At 34.3% G+C, this 20648-nt stretch overlaps 3 protein-coding genes across 3 annotated transcripts; 1 reads left to right on the plus strand and 2 right to left on the minus strand.

Annotated features, from left to right (window-relative positions):
• The first annotated feature begins 502 nt into the window (after positions 1-502).
• On the plus strand, positions 503-9311 carry LOC108227522 (V-type proton ATPase subunit a3). Its single transcript, XM_017402710.2, has 18 exons — positions 503-741; positions 1520-1564; positions 2605-2727; positions 2814-2921; positions 3223-3333; positions 3422-3595; positions 3807-3944; positions 4325-4432; positions 4690-4797; positions 4935-5083; positions 5359-5512; positions 5763-5923; positions 6451-6657; positions 6836-7019; positions 7132-7215; positions 7312-7505; positions 8264-8323; positions 8747-9311. Exons 1-18 carry the CDS (start codon positions 598-600, stop codon positions 8949-8951), a joined length of 2457 nt encoding a protein of 818 aa, XP_017258199.2. The 5' UTR covers positions 503-597; the 3' UTR covers positions 8952-9311.
• Positions 9312-11040: 1729 nt separating this feature from the next.
• LOC108225089 (cysteine protease RD19A) lies at positions 11041-12899 on the minus strand. The gene is made up of 4 exons (XM_017399904.2): positions 12410-12899; positions 12079-12198; positions 11709-11955; positions 11041-11579 (listed from the first exon to the last, which is right to left on the minus strand). Exons 1-4 carry the CDS (start codon positions 12830-12832, stop codon positions 11302-11304), a joined length of 1068 nt encoding a protein of 355 aa, XP_017255393.1. The 5' UTR covers positions 12833-12899; the 3' UTR covers positions 11041-11301.
• A 2474-nt stretch (positions 12900-15373) lies between these two features.
• Positions 15374-18235, minus strand: LOC108225348 (E3 ubiquitin-protein ligase RSL1). The gene is made up of 3 exons (XM_017400192.2): positions 17481-18235; positions 15770-15940; positions 15374-15684 (listed from the first exon to the last, which is right to left on the minus strand). The coding sequence occupies exons 1-3, from the start codon at positions 18083-18085 to the stop codon at positions 15681-15683; spliced, it is 780 nt and encodes a 259-aa protein (XP_017255681.1). The 5' UTR covers positions 18086-18235; the 3' UTR covers positions 15374-15680.
• Between the last annotated feature and the right edge of the window lie 2413 nt (positions 18236-20648).

Genomic DNA, 20648 nt, shown 5'->3' on the forward strand with positions numbered 1-20648 from the left:
AAAAAGTTATCACAAGGGATGCATATATATAGGGCTGCATATAATTATAGAAAAATTCATTGCAAATAGTATGTGAGACTTATATAAAATAATTATTTTATATTAAATAAATAGATAAATGTATATATTGAAGCGAATATAAATAGTATATACCAATGTAGCATATGCCGTAAAATTATATTCTTAGTCAAAATTATCACTTTTTTATGATATAAGAGAAATGCATTTTATGTTTATTGTTCTTTAAAATTAATGAAAATTTTGACATAGATATAATATAAGTAAAATCACAAATACGAATTAAAAATTATTTAGATAAGAATACACGGTGTCAAAGATATTTTAACAAGTTAAAATAAGGCCCAAAATTTATTTTATATATTTTGCTTATTGTGGAAGAGGCCACGGACAAAATTTGACAATGGTAATAATCAATAGGACGGGAGGGGGAGGCCCAGTTGAAACAATAAGGCCCAAACGAGGAAAAGAAATTGGGCAAACTCGACATGTGTAAGTTGTTGTACGTATATGTGTAAGTTTGTGGTTCACTGACAGCAGTGGATTGAATCTGCAATCAGTGAGAAGATCGAAATTTAGATGGCGGATAATGGCGGGTGCTGTCCTCCGATGGATCTCTTCCGATCAGAGCCGATGCATCTCGTTCAACTCATTCTTCCTGTCGACTCCGCTCACTTGGCCGTTGCTTATCTCGGCGATCTCGCTCTCATTCAATTCAAAGATGTCTCTCTCCCTCTCTCTCTCTCTCTCTCTCTCTCCCTCTGTTTATATGTTCTGTATTCCAAAGTTTGTTGGACTAGAAAATTGGTTTACTTAGTTTGGAACACTTTTAGCTGAAGCAATTAAGTTAGGGTTTTATATCACGTATCTGTCTATCCGTCCGTGTTTATGTTTTTCTGCCAATTCGTCTAGCGGTGAACAAGTGCTATTGCTTAGAATTTTGTGTATTAGTATTTTTTTGATTTTGTAGTTGTATACTCATGATTTGTTAGTTCGGAGGTTTATACTTTACTACCTGCCTTTTAGTCTTGTATAATTCAATCATTTCTAAGATGCTTTCAAATTGGACTATATCACTAAGCTGCCTTGCTTCATGCTTTTTCTTTTTTATGGACTTGAGATAATATCGTATTGGTCCCATGCAATCCTGTTTTGGTTTACCCTTACAAAATACGATTTTGTAAGGGCTCTTATCGAAGTTTCAGATTGTAGAAGCTACCTAGTAGTTTTAGCTATGAACAGGATTTCCTTTTGTTTTGCACTACGAAGTGAGTATTATCAAGTTGGAGACTTTGATTTTAGCTCAGATTTGACCAGTTGTGTAGTCGCTCTTATAATAGTTAATTGATGATAGCTGTTTAGTGAAATTGGATTCTAGTGCACAATAACTACATGCAAGTGCTAATTATGGTGATCTGCTGTCAAGATCTGGATGCATGCTGTTTTCTATCTCCAACCAAAAGATGCTTAGATTTTAACTTCTTGATTTCTATTTCTACAGCTAAATTCTGATAAGAGCCCGTTCCAGCGGACATATGCTACTCAGGTAAACATCTGGTCCCTGTCAGTCTTTATCTTAATATACGTGAAGATTTCCTTGTGTTTTGTCTGACGATCTATCGATGGTAAATCTTATCCGAAGTATACACTGTAGCAGTTTTCTTTCCTATTATTTTCAGAAATTTGTTCATCGTGTGGTTCTTGTGTAGCATGTGTTATGTGGTACAGAAATAAATTCTGTAATGTCAACTTTAGCAGTTGATTAAACTTAAACTCTTATTTCGAATGCCTGTTTGGCTACAGAGCTTACAAATTATAAACGTGAATCGACTCTAAACTTGCATAAGCTTTTTGGTCTGCTGTATAAAAAGTACGTATGACTTAATATTAACTTACAAGTTAAAGCCTAAAAAGTAGATTTTATGTACTTTTATTCAAAAAGAATATCCCTAAATACTCATCTTTTTCTTCTTCCAAGACAATTTTCTGAAAATTGCATCTATACTATTATATCCAATATTTGACTAATTTACATATACAAACAATTTAACTTAATCTAATATATTTGTTGGGGTAAAACGGTAAAGAAATCTTTCAACTTATTTTTCTTGAGGTGCTTAATTTTTCGAAAATAACATGTAACGGGGGATTGAGTATTAATATAACTATCTAGTATTCAATCAGTTAATAACTTACGTTATATTTACCTTGATTCATATAGTAGAAATTAAATTTGAGTAACACGTGGCCAAGCTATGGCTTGTAAGAAGAAAGCACAGCACTTGTAACCAGTGTTCATTTCATACAATGTTCATATAACTAATCACTGGATTACATTTATATTTTAAAAAGGAATTATCGAAAAAGACACCTCAAGGTCTGTAGTTGTGCTTAAAGCAAGCCAAATTATGTGCAGGTTGTTGTGCCCTTTCCATACTAGGAGCCAGCTCTCAATTTCTTTTTATTTTTATTTTTTATAATTCATAATAGATAGTTACGTACTTGAATTCTATAAACCTAGCCACTATGTGCAAAGCGCGTGAAATTTAAATGCTTAAAAAATAATTGATATCTTTTATTTTAAAGATCAAGAGATGTGGAGAAATGGCACGCAAGTTACGGTTCTTTAGGGATCAAATGTTGAAGGCTGGGATGACACCTATAACAAGGTCTGCATCAGAAGGCGATCTTGATGTTGATTCCCTTGAGGTATTAATGTTCAATTGTATATTCTCAAAAGTAATAAACTTCTGTATCACATGTACTGAACTTGTTATTTTTGGCCCACATGTCAGGCAAAACTAGGTGAACTTGAAGCTGAGCTAATTGAACTTAATGCAAACAGTAATAAATTGCAGCGTGGTTATAGTGAACTTGTAGAATTTAAGCTTGTGTTGCAGAAGGTACACTTCTTTAATCTTCTGTTCATTTTTTTTCCTTGTTCCAGCATTTCTTGATTCTTCCGTGGTGTTACTTAATGCAAACAGTAATAAACGGAAGATTTGTTCTCACCTGACTAGGTTACAATCTTATCTTGATATGATGGACAGCGTCTGTGTGTGGCCTTAGATAATGATGGCCCTGCATTAATTGTATAGATTTTGTTAGTCAAAGAATTTTCTATTTAGCGCTGTCTTCCATTACCTCCAGACAACCTTGTTATATCAGCCTTTGCTTTTGTAATATAATGAACTTCTCTTTTAGGCTGGTGAGTTTTTTCAATCTGCACTAAGCAGTGCTGAAGCTCGGCAGAGGGAGATTGGATCGGCTCAGGCTCGTGAAGAGTCCTTGGAAACCCCTCTCTTAGAGGAACAGGTGTATATTATTATTAATTTTTTTTTTCTTATCTGTTACTTGCTGTCTTTTTCTCCAAGTATTTCAATGCCCTGAATCACTCATGCAGGAGATGGGTACTGATCAGTCAAAGCAAGTTAAGTTGGGGTTTATAAGTGGCCTTGTTCCTAAAGCGAAATCTTTGTCATTTGAAAGGATTTTATTTCGTGCTACCAGGGGTAATGTGTATTTGAAGCAGGCTGTCGTCGAGCACCCCGTCACTGATCCTGTTTCTGGTGAAAAGGTTGATACCTCTTCCAAATTAGGTTGATTATATGATGTAGTGGAAAATGTCTGTTTCATATAACAAACATCATTGTATTCCTAATGTATATGCAGTGCTGTCATTACTTTTCGATTATTCCACATAATTCTTGTTATTGCATGCGTCATGGTTTATATGCGTGCAAGTACTAGTGGAAATTACTGACTTCTGATGTTAAATTTTCTTAAAGGTTGAGAAAAACGTATTTGCTGTCTTCTTCTCTGGGGAAAAAGCAAAGAATAAAATTTTGAAAATATGTGAAGCTTTTGGAGCAAATCGTTATTCTTTTAGCGAGGATATATCGAAGCAAGCTCAAATGATAACGGAGGTATTCATCATGTTCTGTTTCATTCTTATGCATCATTCTTGGTCAATGTATAAACCTTATTTTGGGATTTAGATTTTCATTAATGGGACTATGATGTCAAGTTAAATTGATTTCTTGTTCACTTAGGCAGCTCTTCCCCTATTTCTGACTATCAATGCTAAAATTTTTCATTCTTTTCTTTTCATCGTTTTGCTTTAACACGAGTCTGGCTACAATATTAGGCTATAATATGTTTTGGTTTTGGTAGAAAAGCATGATATAGCTTCCTCTGACACAGTAGTGATATTGATTGTGTTTTGATCCGTCTTCTGTGCATTAAAAAAAGTTTTCTTATGTTGCTCTCCAAAGTATGCCTCAATGCCTATATATACCTTTTGTAGGTCTCTGGAAGAATTACAGAACTAAAGACTACAATTGATATCGGGTCATTACAACGTGATAATCTCTTAAAGACTATTGGTGAAGACTATGAGCGATGGAACATTTTGGTAAGATAATAATCAGTATCACAATTTACAATCTTCACAGATTGCTTAACATGGAAGATTTCTCGAGCAATCTACCATGACTTTGAACATTCAAAAGTACCATATTCTCTAATGTTTATGTTGCTCACTTCTCTAAATTTATCCCAAGGGTCATAGTCCAGGACCCTGACACTGTCCACGTATGAGTCTTACTTTCTGATTTTAGTTGTGTTCAACTTCTTCTCATTTACTGTAATTAATTATTTATATACATAAAGGTAAGGAGGGAAAAGTCCATCTACCACACTCTTAATATGCTCAGCATAGATGTTACGAAGAAATGTCTTGTGGCAGAAGGGTGGAGTCCTATTTTTGCTACAAAACAGGTAATCCCTTATAATACATAATAGTATTTTTTAAAAAAATTGTTTATAAGAAATACCATCTTTAGTATGCCTCCTTTGTTTGTTTTGGTCGCATGTTATGAAACCAATGTTCTAATCAAGTACACTCATATTTGCAGATCCAAGATGCACTACAGCGAGCAACACTCGACTCTAACTCACAAGTTGGTGGAATTTTTCGGGTTTTACATACAAAAGAGTCTCCGCCAACTTATTTTAAGACGAACAAATTTACTTCATCTTTTCAAGAGATTGTTGATGCATATGGGTAAGAATCATGCCTATATTTGATCTTATATTTGATTGTTTATAATAATATGACTAGTGCAATTATTTCTTGCTGACTTGGTGTTTCTCTTCCTTTACCACCCTGATTGATTATTGCATTGAAGAGAACTTTTAATATCACTGTTTTGTTTTGGCTAGTGGACAGATATAATCTGTAGTCAGAATGTGGCTTATTGGCCGTTATTATAGTGTATCGCTTGACCTTCAACTGGTTTTTTAAAAGTATACTTATTCTGTGATCCCAATAATGTGCAGTATTGCCAAGTATCAAGAAGCGAACCCTGGTGTATATACAATTGTTACGTTCCCGTTTCTTTTTGCTGTCATGTTTGGTGATTGGGGACATGGAATATGCCTGCTATTGGCCACATTGTATTTCCTAGTCATGGAAAAGAAATTCTCCAGTAAGGTACTTGATGCTATCTGGTCGAACATGCTATCTTAGACTCATTCCGTTTTGTGTTAATAGTGTTTGGTGCTCCAACCCTATGATCCAAAGTAAGCCAGGTTAATTGTTTATGAATATTTCCTTGACATTGCATGTTATGTATGTTTAGATTGCTGACTTGGTTAATTGTTGAAGACCTTGATCTTCTGTCATCTCCTCCAGTTATCAATGTTTAATTTTAAGCCTGATTGTTTTATTCTGGCTTAACCAGAAACTTGGGGACATTATGGAAATGACATTTGGCGGGCGTTATGTCATTCTGATGATGTCACTTTTCTCAATCTACACGGGGTTGATATATAATGAGTTCTTCTCGGTCCCTTTTGAACTATTCAGCCCTTCAGCATATGGGTGCCGTGATCCATCCTGCGGGTATGTATCGGAAATCCTGGACATTTTATTACTTTTGTGTTTTTATTGCTAATTTTGCCAAGTTAAATTAGTTGCTAAGATAAATCAAATTAAATGGTGAATCACTATTTGAGGTAGTATTTTTGTGAATGTGAGTAGCAAGCAGGCATAAATATCAAGGAGTAAAAATCGAAGTTCTGATGAAGTTGCTCTAGTGCAGAGCATAAAAGTAGGATGATTATTTGTTTAGTATAGTTCAGTATATCTGGCAATTTAGGATCAATAAGTATTGAAATTGTTTGGAAGATTTATGAAAAGATGATAAAGATAGTTTCCTACCACACAGATAGAGAACTTACAAATAGAGAATGGCTCAACTCATTGTCATTGTGTTAATACCTCCACTACTTTTTTTGAACTAATAATTGTCTTTGCATAAAGTTTTCAGTTTTAACTAGGCACCATGTAGTATTATAACATTATGCAGTACTACTAATGGTTAGTCCTACAGCTTTATATATGCTCTGTGTCAAATTACATTTCTGCAGGGATTCTACTACTATGGGATTGATCAAGGTTCGTGACACTTATCCGTTTGGGGTGGATCCTGCATGGCATGGTACCCGCAGTGAGTTGCCATACCTCAATTCATTAAAGATGAAAATGTCCATCCTCCTCGGAGTAGCTCAAATGAATCTTGGAATAATACTGAGCTTTTTCAATGCCAAATTCTTTGGAAGTGCTGTAAATATATGGTGAGTATAATGCCGATTGTATTATTCCACACACACTGACTATTGTCTTTGCCAGCTTTTTAAGGTTGCTGTCAGCGTAATAGACTCACCTTCATATACATCTCACAATATTATTTTCAGTAGCTTTTGTTCGATTTCTCTGTACTAGACTTGAAGAAATTAATCTTGTGTTTCTCAGGTTTCAGTTTATCCCTCAGATAATATTTCTGAACAGTCTGTTTGGCTACCTTTCCGTATTGATCATTATAAAGTGGATTACCGGTTCAAAGGCTGATTTGTACCATGTCATGATATACATGTTCCTTGGTCCCACAGATGATCTTGGTGAAAACCAGCTATTTTCTGGGCAGAAAACAACACAGGTATGTTTTTTTATTTCTGCATTTTTCATACTTTGTTTTAAAAACAGTTCTTTTTGCTTTAGCGTATATTGTGTACCATCTAGCTGACTACTTCTATTATGGATTTTACCAGCTTGTGCTACTATTGTTGGCTTTTGTTTCGGTCCCATGGATGCTGCTTCCCAAGCCTTTTATATTAAAGGCCCAACACAATGTTGTATGTCTTGAAATCATTATCCTCTGGACCCTACTATTTTGGCATATATTTAGGAATATTTTGTTTAACTTCATTCTGAATGGCATCATTTTCTAGAGGCAAAATGGGCAGTCGTACATACCCCTCCAGGACACCGACGAATCTTTGCAAGTGGAGACAGCTCATGATCCCCATGCTCATGCTGAGTTTGAGTTCAGTGAAGTTTTTGTACATCAACTCATACACACAATTGAGTTTGTACTTGGAGCGGTTTCGAACACAGCATCTTACCTTCGTCTGTGGGCTCTCAGGTCTGATACAATAAATCTGATTTAGCCTTCCTATTTATTTTTTTTGACATATTAATGGTTGTTTGCCAAAGATGAACATTTCAAAAAATTTAATATTGATAATGCTGTTCTACTAGATTCATGCTCTAGTATAAATTTGAGATTTGTGTTCTGTCTCAAGTTTCAAGCTTATTGCATTTATTTTTTTTTGACAAAACTTATTGTATATTTGGTTTAACCAACCTTTGTGTCTTCTCAAATGCTATTATGACTTCATTATATTATCTGCGATTGCTAGACTACAAGCCCTGCAGTTGCAAATGTAATATGAAATATGATCAGAAGTGTGTAAATAAATTTGCTAAGGGCAAAGTCCAATGGAGGTGCTAGAAGTGATACTATATGTATAATATAGCACCCATCAGAAAATGCACACTCCAAGGGATGCTAAACTTGGTCTCAAATAGCAAAATGCTATACTTGGTGCTAAGTATAGAACCAGGGATAGATGTTGCTATGATTGCCCCATAGGCATGCAAGTGGAAAAATGGAGAGAAATAGCAAGTTTGATGATTTTTATTTCATTTTATTTACAAGGTGGTTGAAAAGTTAGCTAAATATAGATCATTTAGTGCTATTTTAAATCTACATACTGGAATAGAAGTTCTATTTTAACATCACACATCACTTTTTGGTGTTAAAATATAGCAATAGCTATACGTATTTTAGCACAACCATTGGCCATGCTCTAAGTGTGTATCTTTTGTTTTCCCCTGCAGCCTTGCCCATTCAGAGCTGTCTAGTGTATTTTATGAGAAGGTTCTTCTTCTTGCTTGGGGGTAAGTTGAATGTTTATATCTTTTTTGGTCTGTCTGTCAACATATAATGCACTTGTTTAATTGGATCAGGTCATTATCTAATCTGTAATAAACTACCATTCTATTGTTGAGTTCACTGATTGTACAATAAAAGCCTTGTATCCACACTTAAGACTTCTAAAATGGGAAGCTTTTGTTTTTAAATGCAATTAATTAAACCCTCCAATTTAATACATTAGGTTAGCCTCGTAGTCCTCTGTTTAATATTCCTCTCTTCCTTTTCCACATGAATTAAGTACTTTGATACAGGAAATATAAGGGAATCAAGCCTTGCATAAGCATGTATGATGTACTTGTTCATTTGGGTTTTTGGATTTTATAAGATAGTGGTTTCAGAAAGAGCATATATTAACAAATACTGATGCCTATTATACATCCCCGCAGGTACAATAATATCTTTATCCTTATCATTGGTGCCATTGTGTTCATATGCGCGACTGTCGGTGTGTTGCTAGTAATGGAAACACTAAGTGCCTTTTTGCATGCCTTGCGTCTGCACTGGGTAGAGTTTCAAAACAAGTTCTATGAGGGGGATGGTTACAAGTTTTATCCTTTCTCATTTGCATTAGTAAGCGAGGAGGAGGAATAAAAAATGTTGGAGCAGTTTTGCAGACTCTGCTCAAGTACAAATTTGTATTGATTCTTTCTTTCATTCAGATCACCTTGCTTAGAGAAAGGCATGCGTGCTCTACTTTATAAGATGCAGCTTTCTGAAGTGTGCCTGGTTACCCCTTCATTTTAAACCCATATTTATAAGTCAAATAAGCAGCTACCGCTGTACCTGCAATGGGGTATGTAGACTGTATTTATAAAATTGTATGTTATGGCTGGGGAGTATCAGCTTTCTTAGTGAAAGTAATATGAGTTCACTTGCGTTGTATGTAATAGACTGAATCAACAAGCTCCCCAATAGTTAATTATTAATTAAGGAATTTGCTTCTTGTTAGAATGTCACTTTCAGTTATTAGCTGACTTACTCTGGTTTTGTGACCCAAAATTAAATGGCAACATGGAAGCTCAGTTTAGTTAGATATATTCCTTTTCAAATGAGTTCATTCTTTAGACAATTATAAATTTTGTCTAACGCCCATGTTCATAATCAATATCAATTTTGATTATTTTCTTATTATTTCAATTGCAGACAAGTATTCTGGATTGGAGCGGTGTATTTAGCAAAAATTAGTAAATTTAGGTGGTCGGATGTCGAAGACTCTAAGTATAGCCAAAAGGCCTCTGTATATACCAGGATATCATATACCCGTAACTCTGTGTTTTTATATAGCTTCGCTTTTCAAGTATGCCCTGATGTGTGTTTATATAACTTCGCTTTTTAATTTATATTTGCAATACATATTTGAACTTCTTTGCGATGGAGACATGGGGCACCCTCTTTTCTACTGAGAGGCCTAGCTCTAACTCTGTACAACGATGGCTATAGAACATGGAAGCAGGACCATTCAATGATTCTTCAAATAAACCTTTTAAGAAATGTATCTAGATCAGTTTGAGCTGTTGGTCAGCACTGCACAACAGCTCACAACATCATCTCTCTAATAGAGAGTATCAAGCAATTTTATCATCCTATTAAGATGATTTTGAGCAAATAAGAGAGAATATTTCTGAGGAGAATCCTCAAGACAATGTGGACTCCTGGTTATCTTCTCATTTTTTTTTATAATCATGGATGAAGCATTGGCCAAATTTAGATAGGAGTATCTAACTGTGCTTGGAAGCAATGTCGAATCTCTCACCCCCTCATAAATCTATGAAGCCATCAATGATGTCTATAAAGTTCAATTTAAAGCCTTTAACTACATGGGAAGAGCTACAGATCATGATCTTGGTCAAACACAGAAAGAGTTTGTTCTGGAACAAAAGAACCTTTATGATGCTAGAGAGGTTGAGCTATTTAACTTGAAGTTTCGACTTGATAACATTGCCACTGAAAAGAAATATGTTGCGGCTGCTCTAACAACTCCTCTTCCATCTTCATCAATGCCCACATCTTCTCCTCTCCCAAAAGATCAAGAAGTTCTAGCTCTGGCAATTGATATCTCTGATATCAAGAAATCTAGTCTCTTCTAGAAGATTCTATAAATAAGTTGGAGAACAATGTTGCTATGACTCAACATGATGTCAAGGAGCTGATTGGCTCCCAAAATGCATTCCAAATGAAGACCAATTTGGGAAGTTAAGTGTTAAGTGATATAATGAGCTGATTGGCTCCCAAAATGAAGATCAAATGAGCTTAGCACTGATATAATATTAAGTGTCCATTTTTTTTTAAAGGTGTTGGGAAGAAGAATTTCCCGTTGGATCATACCGTAATCTCTGATTGATTGCTGCAAATAACATCATCAACTCCGGCAAATAATTTTGAAGTATTTATAAGCTATCAACTCTTTAAACTAATCGTAGTCTATGTTATTTTTGTAGAAACGTACGTAGTTGTGCATGCATCATTGTCATCTAAATATATGTGATAAATTCTCTCGCGCTTCCTTAATTCAGTGGCCAACTTGAGCCATTAGGAGTTTTATTTCTGCAAACTTTTGAATAGAGATGTTTTTTCTGCAACTTGAACTCAAAGGGCTGTCATATATGCAAGAGAGCCCATCATCAATATGGTTGAAGCTTAAATTGACTTCATGGCGATGAATGAAACAAACAAAAATAACTGGCCTAGTAAAACAAAGTTTGTATTATGGTCAATATATGAAATTGACTTCACTGAAGCAGATAAGAAATCCTATACGAGTTATGACAATTCCCAGCAGACCAGCAAATTAACTGCGTGTATTCGTATAAGCTACTGCAGATCTGAACTCCTAATGAGCTGCATATGTTGTTTGCAAATATAAAATAATTTTCAATGTGAAAAAGCAGATTGCAACTACAGGAGGATCATATATGGCCATGGTCATTATAAGTACAATCCTTTAGTGCGGCGTAGTATGAGCTGCAACAACAGTCGAAACCATGGAATCCACTCCACAAACATTAGGACCCTTGCAAATCTTGTAGTATCCTTGTTCTCCCCAAGTTTCACCCCAGGAGTTCTTTATGATCCAGTAAGGCTTTTGCTTCATTCGGATGGGAGAAAATCCTGACTCACCATAGCCAACCAATAGTACACCATGGTCCAAATTCTTTGAGCATACAAATGGGCATGAAACTCCCCCAATATACGTCTGCATGTAGACGGCATTTATAGCCACTGCAAACCCAAGCATGTTAATTAATGTATTATACAGAGTACAATCAGTCAAATGAAAGATGCGAAGAAAGGAAAAGGAAAGTATAGATGATCACAAGACAATATCAGGTGACCTAAGAGTTTGTATACCAGCAAGAGGACCATTTTGGACAAGATTTGCAGCAATCTGGTCTTCGTCAAGGGAGACAACACTGAAGTTGTGAACAGATGCCACAATCTTGCTTTTGTCGAGTTTGCAGGCTCCCTTGTCAGTGCCAGTGTAAGGATAGTCCTCTTCTCGCATAAGTCCACCTGTTTTCAGTGTGTACTCAAAAGCGGTATTCATCAGGCCTCCATTGCACCCTGCGTCACATGATGAGGGTTCTTCTGGATCACACTGCATAATACGCAAGCTCAAAATTACATAAATAACATAAATATGAAAAACAAATAGATAGATAATCTAACAACATATATAAACCAGAAGAAGAACACAGAAACAGAAGAAAGGTATTGAAACCTCATGATCACAATCAATAAGCTGCTGCTCACTCAAGGTCTCAAGTTTGCCAGTTGCAAGGAAATTGGCACCTTCCAAGGCTCCTGTTGTACTGAACGACCAGCATGATCCGCATGAACCCTAGAAGAATTACAAACAATTCCCATATATAATTAAGTATGTATATTAATTTGAGTAGTAGTATATTGTCGAAATATAGCATAAGATCCTTTTGAGGTATTTTTCTGACATATTAAGATTTTAGATGGACCGGTTCTCAACATGATATTATAATAGAACACTGGTTTGGCTGAGGTCTCAAGTTCGAGCCCAAGTAGAACGAAATAATTACCTGATTTTTGACAGGGGTAACGGCCCCATGGTCTCTCCAATCAAAACTAGCAGGAAGATCCTGAGTAGGAAGTATAGGAGCCTTGGTAGCATCTTTGGGAAACTGAAGAGGCCTCAACCCTAAATGCTTCTCTGCAAACTCATCCGGAGTCATATCCGAGAACTGTGTCACCCCATGCACAGCAGTGGGATCAGCTTCCTGGTGAAGCTCCGCACGCCTCAAATTCGCCTTAAACACCGAAAATCTATAGCCATGCTCCTCCTTGGATCCATATGACTTGCCGAACTTGTTTTTGAAGTGGGAAAAGTGATGATGCACGTCGTCGTCGCTGTCCACCACAACTTGACGGATCAGAGTGTGGGCTGGAACCAGCGTTGCGATGAGGAGAGAGATGAGAAAGAAGAGAGAGAGTTTGTGAGACATGATTAAGTGATAATGTGGTAAGTGCTTATAGCCAGAGATGCATGGTGGGTATAAATAGGGAGATAGATAAATGGTATGGTGTATATTGGTGTGGTATGATGTGCTGCAGAAGCTAATTACATGTATTATTGTTAGTGTTGAGTATGGGGAAGAAGGAGTGAGCAACAAGGCAGGCAATAAGAGAGATTACCACGTCACTCAACCATTTTTGTTTGTTAATCTCATCATCTTATATAGATTATTAAATTTTTATCATGCAATTTATAGAGTAATGCCACTGTTTCACATGGGTTGTCCCGGATGGTTAGACAGTGACGTTTAAGACTCGTTGACGTTCCACTAATTGCATCCAGAAATATTTGAATTTTAATGCTTGATAAATCTTGGTATTTACAATCCAAGACAAGAATAAATTAGTTGTGATGTACACTGGACTGATGAACGAGTTTAATTGATCTCCATCTCATAGGATGGATCTTCCTTCTGTTCTGTTGGGATTTTCTGTTTCAACGGTAACACTCTCTGTCCCGTTTCCAATTTCAACTTGTCATAGCTGTTGGTTTAATTCAGCGTAAAGTAGATTTGTGATTTGGGAGGGTGAATATAAAACAAAATGTATATTTAAATTAAGCAAGAATCTTTATTTTTAGAATTCTGGTCAAAAATATTAACAGAAACATTTTCAATTATTTAAAAACTTGGCTAAACATGTTTAAGAAAAGGCCATGAGAGTCGCAATTCCAATACATAATATCCCAAATGTCACTGTTTTGGAAAAAAAAAAAAAAAAGCTCCCATTGTTATTTCAAAACACAACTTCAATTTGCATTTTTCTTTTCAATCAAAAATGTAACATCACGTTTTCCTCAAAATGAAAGATGAAAAATGTAATATAGTGTTACGTTTTTCTCAAAACGGAAGACGAAATTACATTTTGAGGGTGAAAGACACCGTTTCAAGTTGAGTTTACAAAAAATTTGAAAAACAAAAAATATTCCGTGAAACAAAACACAAACCGAAGTTACGTTTTGACATATTAAAACACAACTTGAAGTTGCATTTTGATTATATTTATAAAAAAACATAAATGAATGACGAAGTTGCGTTTTGTTTTATATTTTTTTTAAAAAAATATAAACACAAGACGAAATTGTGTTTTATAGTGACCTTCATATTCTTTCTCCGTGTGAAAATAACATATGGGGCCAACATCCCGTTAAAAATTGATGAAAGATATTGCTAATAAATAAAATTTACTGTAAGATTTTTCGACTTTCCGTGACAATTTTTGTCGTCATTAAAAATTGCGTGGTGAAATTATGCCAAACCTATTAAGAATTATTGTTAAATTTCACATAATCCATCAATCTGTTATTATATTGAAATATTGTATTAAACTTATAAAAAAAATTAAAATAATAATATCTCCCACTATCCCAAAATAAATGTCGTTTTGACTTTTTTTCACGTAATTTGAGATGCAAAAAAATCATACTTCTAAATATTATTTTACAAATTTTATTTTTCTGAATAAAAGTTTAACATCTATATTTTTTATTCAGAAAAAAAAGTATTTGAAAAATAATGTGTAGAAATATGTTTTTCTTGCACTTTAAATGACGTGCAGAAAGTCAAAGCGACACTTATTTTGGGACGGAAGGAGTGTATTATATTTCTAAATTTAGTTATATCATATACGTCTATATTTGGGGAATCATATTTTCCCAGACATTTGGGAATTCTATTTTCAATTTGTTATAATATTCGGATTAAAAAACATCAAAATTTATCTAGAGAATGTAAACTCGCATGATAGAAGAATTGAAAAATTGGACAACAGAAAAGCTTGCAGAAAACAGGATGACAAATTGTTCACACTGGCAAACAATAGTTTTTACGTTCCTTCAACTTCACTCCAAAGAGTGGAAACTAGATGGTAATGGCACACACTTTATCTGCAGTATGTGAGTTAGGTTTCCTCCCTTTTTTATCCTCCATACTTGAAAGCAGTTGTATAAAGGGAGGAGGCATTTGGCAACTTGGAACCATGGCCACACATACAATAATGCTTCTATGAATTGTTAGTCTTGAACAGCCAAATTCCATTCATTTCTCGACATTTATAGTGAATCATTAACTTATCAATTATTTATTCAGTCTTTCTAATGTGTGCCTAAGGGCACACAATAAGCAACAACTCTCGTGAAAAAGACTTTTTTTGATTGGTGGGAATACAAGGGGGCCATTAACATTTATTATCCATCCACCAATCAAAAGCTAGTATTTTCATAGGAGTTAGTGACTATTATGTGTTCATGGGCACACCATAGAAAATTCGTTATTCTACATATGAAGGATTTACTGTACAAAAAAACATCAAGATACCAGTCTACCAGACTATGAAAAAGCGTTTTCCAATCTAATATATCTCTATAACTAATGTTTAGGTATGCCATAAACCACATTTGTTGCATCTGTTTGTCGTCCAAATCCACAAAGACCAACAGTGTCGTGGAAGAATGTCATATTAATAGTCCCATATGAACCGGAATGATATTGATAATTTGAAATTAGTGTACAAGACTACTTTTAAAGGAATTGAGCACGACGAAACCTCGTATAAGTTTATCATGTGCTCTAGAGTTTATTTCAGATTACGCTAAGATTAGCTCAGAGCTTACTTACATAAAGATACTTAAACAATTTTTTGCTGACAGAGCTAGAGAGGAGCCAGGAGAGCTTTACACCATGCAAGACTTTACCTATATATACATATTATAATTAACATACTGATTTGGTGCTCTGCCAGAAGAGCTCGAGTGAGAAGGCCTTTACACCACGCCAGAGTTTACCTATACATGTAAATCGAAACAAACTCAATTTGCGCTTTCAGTGATGAGAGCTAGAGTAAGCAGACCTTTACAATTTAAGGCTTACCAATGAGATGTAGTGGTATTAGCTGCCGAGAAGCAGAACATACCGATTAAGAACAATAGTATTAGTATCAGAACAAACACGCAGAAAACATTGCGGCTATAGTATCTCTGGCAACTACACCAATGTCTATTAACTTTTTTCCCGCAGCTGTAACAAAAGTCAGTGCCGCATCTACATTCAAAATAAAATAACCTATTAGTTCTCCCACATAACACACTACGTTAATATTTCTGTTTAATAAATCAAAAAATGGCTGCCATCCATAAACAGAAAAAGACGAGTTATACACCATAGAGCATCTGTTTTGCTTTTGCTACGAGTGAAAAAAGAATACAAGGAAACATCTGAGATGTACCTTTAACTTAATATGTTTATGACCGAAGAAAGTACTATCAGCATCAGGTAATGGTCTTAGATTAGGTCCAACACATTTTAACACAACAGCTATTCCGTTACCTTCCCAAGTTCTCCTCAACTACTACAGAGAGTTGGCCCTGATGAACAAGTGAAAAGGTTCGTAGAGTGAACGATCTCATGGCAATGAAAAGAAGTTTCAGATAGTATACCCGCTTTCGTGGTATAACCCTCACCAAACTAAAGGTCATCCTACTCCAACAGCTAGCAATTCTGATTAGAAGACGCCAAAACCAAAGTAAACATCTTTTTGTAGGCCACGTAGTGAATTTTATGTCACCTCTCCCAAGAAAAAACGAAATGGTTTGTGAAATCTTAGCCTATGAAATATAAGCATAAAACATGTTTACTATGTACAAAACTACAAGAACACCTGTCTATTCGGATAATCAGATCAGTTTCGGATAGGATCCACTGGATCAACTTTCGGTTATCCTATATTTTGACACTGTTCGTTTCAGATCGGATCTAATTTGGTTTGGTTGCAATTTCAGACCTAGCCTGAAGACCTCATGACAAGTGCCATGGATGACTAAGGCCGACAAGAGCTTTTATGATATTTTGAATAGGCCAGGGGCCAGGGCAAGAGAGCTCGCCTCTAGGAGCGGCAAGCATTAGGGTGCTGACCTAGACTGAAGAGCTCATGACAAGGGCCAACAAGAGCTTCTATGATACTTTGAATAGTGAAACATTCTAGAGAGTCTCGAGATCTTTCAAGATGCTCCAGAATACAGGGAACATGGTGGATTTGGACCTTTCCACAGGTGGCTGAATGGTAGAAGATACGACTAGAAGCCTTGAGATCTTTGTGGAACATTGTCGAAGCTTCTACTAGCCTAGTGACTCGAGTAGCTTCCTGAGAACTCTTGAACTCATCTTATGCAACATTTTTACTGACATACACTAGATTACAGAAGTATATATACATTCCAGAATCCTCCCTTACCGAGCTGGGTCACCTTTAAGCAGATTAACACCTCTCAGTTGGATGTATAGTTTGACATCTATTGTGTACTACAAAAATTAATTAATCTAAGATCATGTATACTTTCCCCTAACTTGCGTGTTTTCCTTGGTCTTAGCGTGACTAAGTTCGTGTGGTGCTTAAGTCTAAGTAACGTCTACTGGTTCACAAGCATGACAAAACACTAGACACAGGCATTCCTAACTTAGTAGTTTAAAGGACTTGACATTGAGCTAACAGAAGCTCATCCCAATTAGTCACAACAAACTTAATGATACCAGTTAAAGACAAGATTCACATATCAAAACACACCATACTTATATAGAGAGTTACCTGCATTTAACAATGGAACAACCCGAGATCAGCTCAACAAAATGGTGACAAACTGGACACCTCTTCCACTTCTTTCTCTCCGCAAGCACGCCAAAAGCAACATCATTCCTATCCCTCAACTCCCTACCCTCTTCACACCTATACCCAGCATGCCACGCAATTTTACACGAAAAGCAAAACAACTTCTTGCACTTGGGACACTTACTTTGCTTCACAGACCCACCACACTCATTCACAATCAAAACAGAACAATCCCTATTAGGACAATAACACCTATCAAACCCCAAAACAGCAAATTCACAAAGCAAGTCACACCATTTATCAAACAGGTGATGCCCAATAACTAGTCTACAAGCAAGAGGGTCCAGAAAGTGCTCACAATTCACAGCTGGGCACTTGATTAAACACACCCTATCATCAATTTTCACTTGAATATACTTCACTATACACTCTACACAATATGGGTGAGCACACTTCTCTTGATTCTTGAACTTTTTGTTGGGTAAACAAATGGGTTCAATACAGATTTCACAAGTCATGGCTGACCCATCATCGTCTTGGGGATTTTCCGGGCTTTCGGTGGCTCTCTGCTGTGTATTTCCCATTCTATGTACGCAGTACGCACATACACTTTGCAAATAGACTAATACTAGATTTTATATGCAGTAATCTATACGGTATAATTTTTGGTTTGGTACTCTTCTTCCCCATAACTACAACTACAAGCCTACCACACTTAGAGCTCTATTACTCTTAGATTGTAAACAGTTTGAAATACTAAAATATTCATGATAATTTATTATTTGGTATTCCCCGCAACTACAAATTTACCACGTATTATTACTCTTTTTAAATAGTTTCAAATACTAAAAACACTCATGATAATATATTATCATATAATATTTCATAAAAGAATATAATGTTGTTAAAAATAAAATTACGAACTATATTATCACCCGTGTTTTGTACGGATTAAAAGCTAGTAATATATTAGAGTGGAAATTCACGAAAGCATTTGAATATTATTTTTTATCTACTTGCAGTAAGATAAAGAGATGGTTTAATTCCTCAAGTGTGACGAAAAGAGTGGTTGAGATCACAAGCTCTTTACTCCCGGAATATATTAACCAAAAGTGAACGTAATTACTAATAATTTTTTTACCAAAAGCGGAAAATTTATTAAACGATTGTGAAACAAAAACAATTTAAACATATAATCGTGTTGTTTTCGGATCACTTAACACATTAAATATTTAAATTCGTTAATCATCAATATATATATATAAAGGAGGATGCGGGCGTCTCTAGAATCGTTCGATTCAGCCTTCTAATTTTTCTTAAATTTCAGAGAAAATAGAGTTATAATTAAAAAAAATAGTTTCAAGAATTCTAAAAGTAATACAAGTGTTTTATTTATCCTATTCTAACAATAATACCCTACCATCTAAAAAAATCATAAAAGTAATAGAATTCTTATTTTTAACTACATATTAATATAATATTGTCCAGGTAACGACATTAATTAATGAGACATCCAAGATACAGCCATAGAAAGTCACCGGTATCGCCAAGAAGCTGGAAGAAGTGCGAGCTATTTTAGGCCAAACCATTCCGTTTCACTCTCTCAAGCTCCATCGTAAAATCCTAATTCTTCACACCACTCAATCTCACATATATGTATATGACTTTTGTTTAATCTTCACCTGCACTTCCGGAATTACAGAGAGAACCCCAAGATATTTCCAAGGAAAAGGCTAGATTAGCTGCTGAGCATGTGCTACTCCACTTGCTCTCTCTCATTCTCTATTTGATTTCTTGCGCACATATAAATTTTCTTACAAATCTAAACTATTATTCACCATCATTCTTATTTGTGTGGCTCTTTTGTTATTTTTCCAGTGAAGTAAATAAAGCGTCTCTAGAATTGTTCGATTCATTCTTCTAATTTTTCTTAAATTTCGGATATAAACTATAATTATAATTCAAAAAATCAGGTTTAAGAATTCTAAAAGTAATACAATTCTTTTCTTATTAAATTCTAAAGATGATACAATTCTTTTCTTATTTAACATTTCTTATTGAATTCTAAAAATGATACAATTCTTTTTTTATTTAGTAATTCTAAAAGAAATAGGATTATTCTTTTTTTGAACTAACAATAATAGATAAAATATAATTTATATTTAAGATTTGTAAGATAATATGTACAATTCTTATTTTCGATAAGATATATAGAAGATGTAGTTGAATTTTATATTATGAAATTTCATTTTCGATAAAATATATAGAAAAATAATCTAATACTAGGTCCGTAATCATAACTGTGTTTAAGAGTCTAAATAATACACACAAATAATAAATTAGAGAACACAATATGTTCGAATCATAAAATTTATTAACTGAGCGTGTCTAGAATTATTAAATTTAGTCTTATAATTTTTTGAATTAAATATCAAATTGAAAATAAAATTATAACCTAAAAACCAGAGTAAAAAATACAATTCTTATTTTCAAAAGTTATAAAACTTATATTCTTATTTTATTAAAAATTTTCAAATCATAAATCTAACAGATAATTTTCTTAAATTTTGAATAAAATTAAAATCTAAAAATGGGGTTGAAGGGTTGTGAAGGTAATACAATTCTTTTTCTTATTCAAGAATCGTAAAAGGAGTATGATTTTATTTATTTAATATAACAATTATTGAAAAAATACAATAAAAAAACATAATTCTTATTTTCGAAAGTTATAAAATTATAGTCTTAGTTTATTAATTCTTTTCAAATTATATATATAAAAAATAATTTTCTTAACTTTAGAGTAGAAAATAAAATTAAGAATATGGAAAATAAAATTATAATCTAAAAATCAGGTTCAAGTATTGTGCAGATAAAAGGATTGCAAAGATAGTACAATTCTTTTACTTATTTAGGAATCATAAAAGAGTAGGATTCCATTTATTCAAAATAAAAATTATAGAACAAATATAATTAAAAAATATAATTCTTATTTTTAAAAGTTATAAAAATTATATCTTATTTTATTAGTTTTTCTCAAATTATATGCCTAAAAATTTATATTTAAGATTTGTAAGGTAATACGCACAATTTTTATTTACGATTTAGTCTTATAATTTTCTTAATTGTCGAATACAAAATATAGGATTG

Source organism: Daucus carota, chromosome 6, assembly GCF_001625215.2.
Source record: "Daucus carota subsp. sativus chromosome 6, DH1 v3.0, whole genome shotgun sequence".
In the NCBI taxonomy this organism is placed as follows: Eukaryota; Viridiplantae; Streptophyta; class Magnoliopsida; order Apiales; family Apiaceae; genus Daucus; species Daucus carota.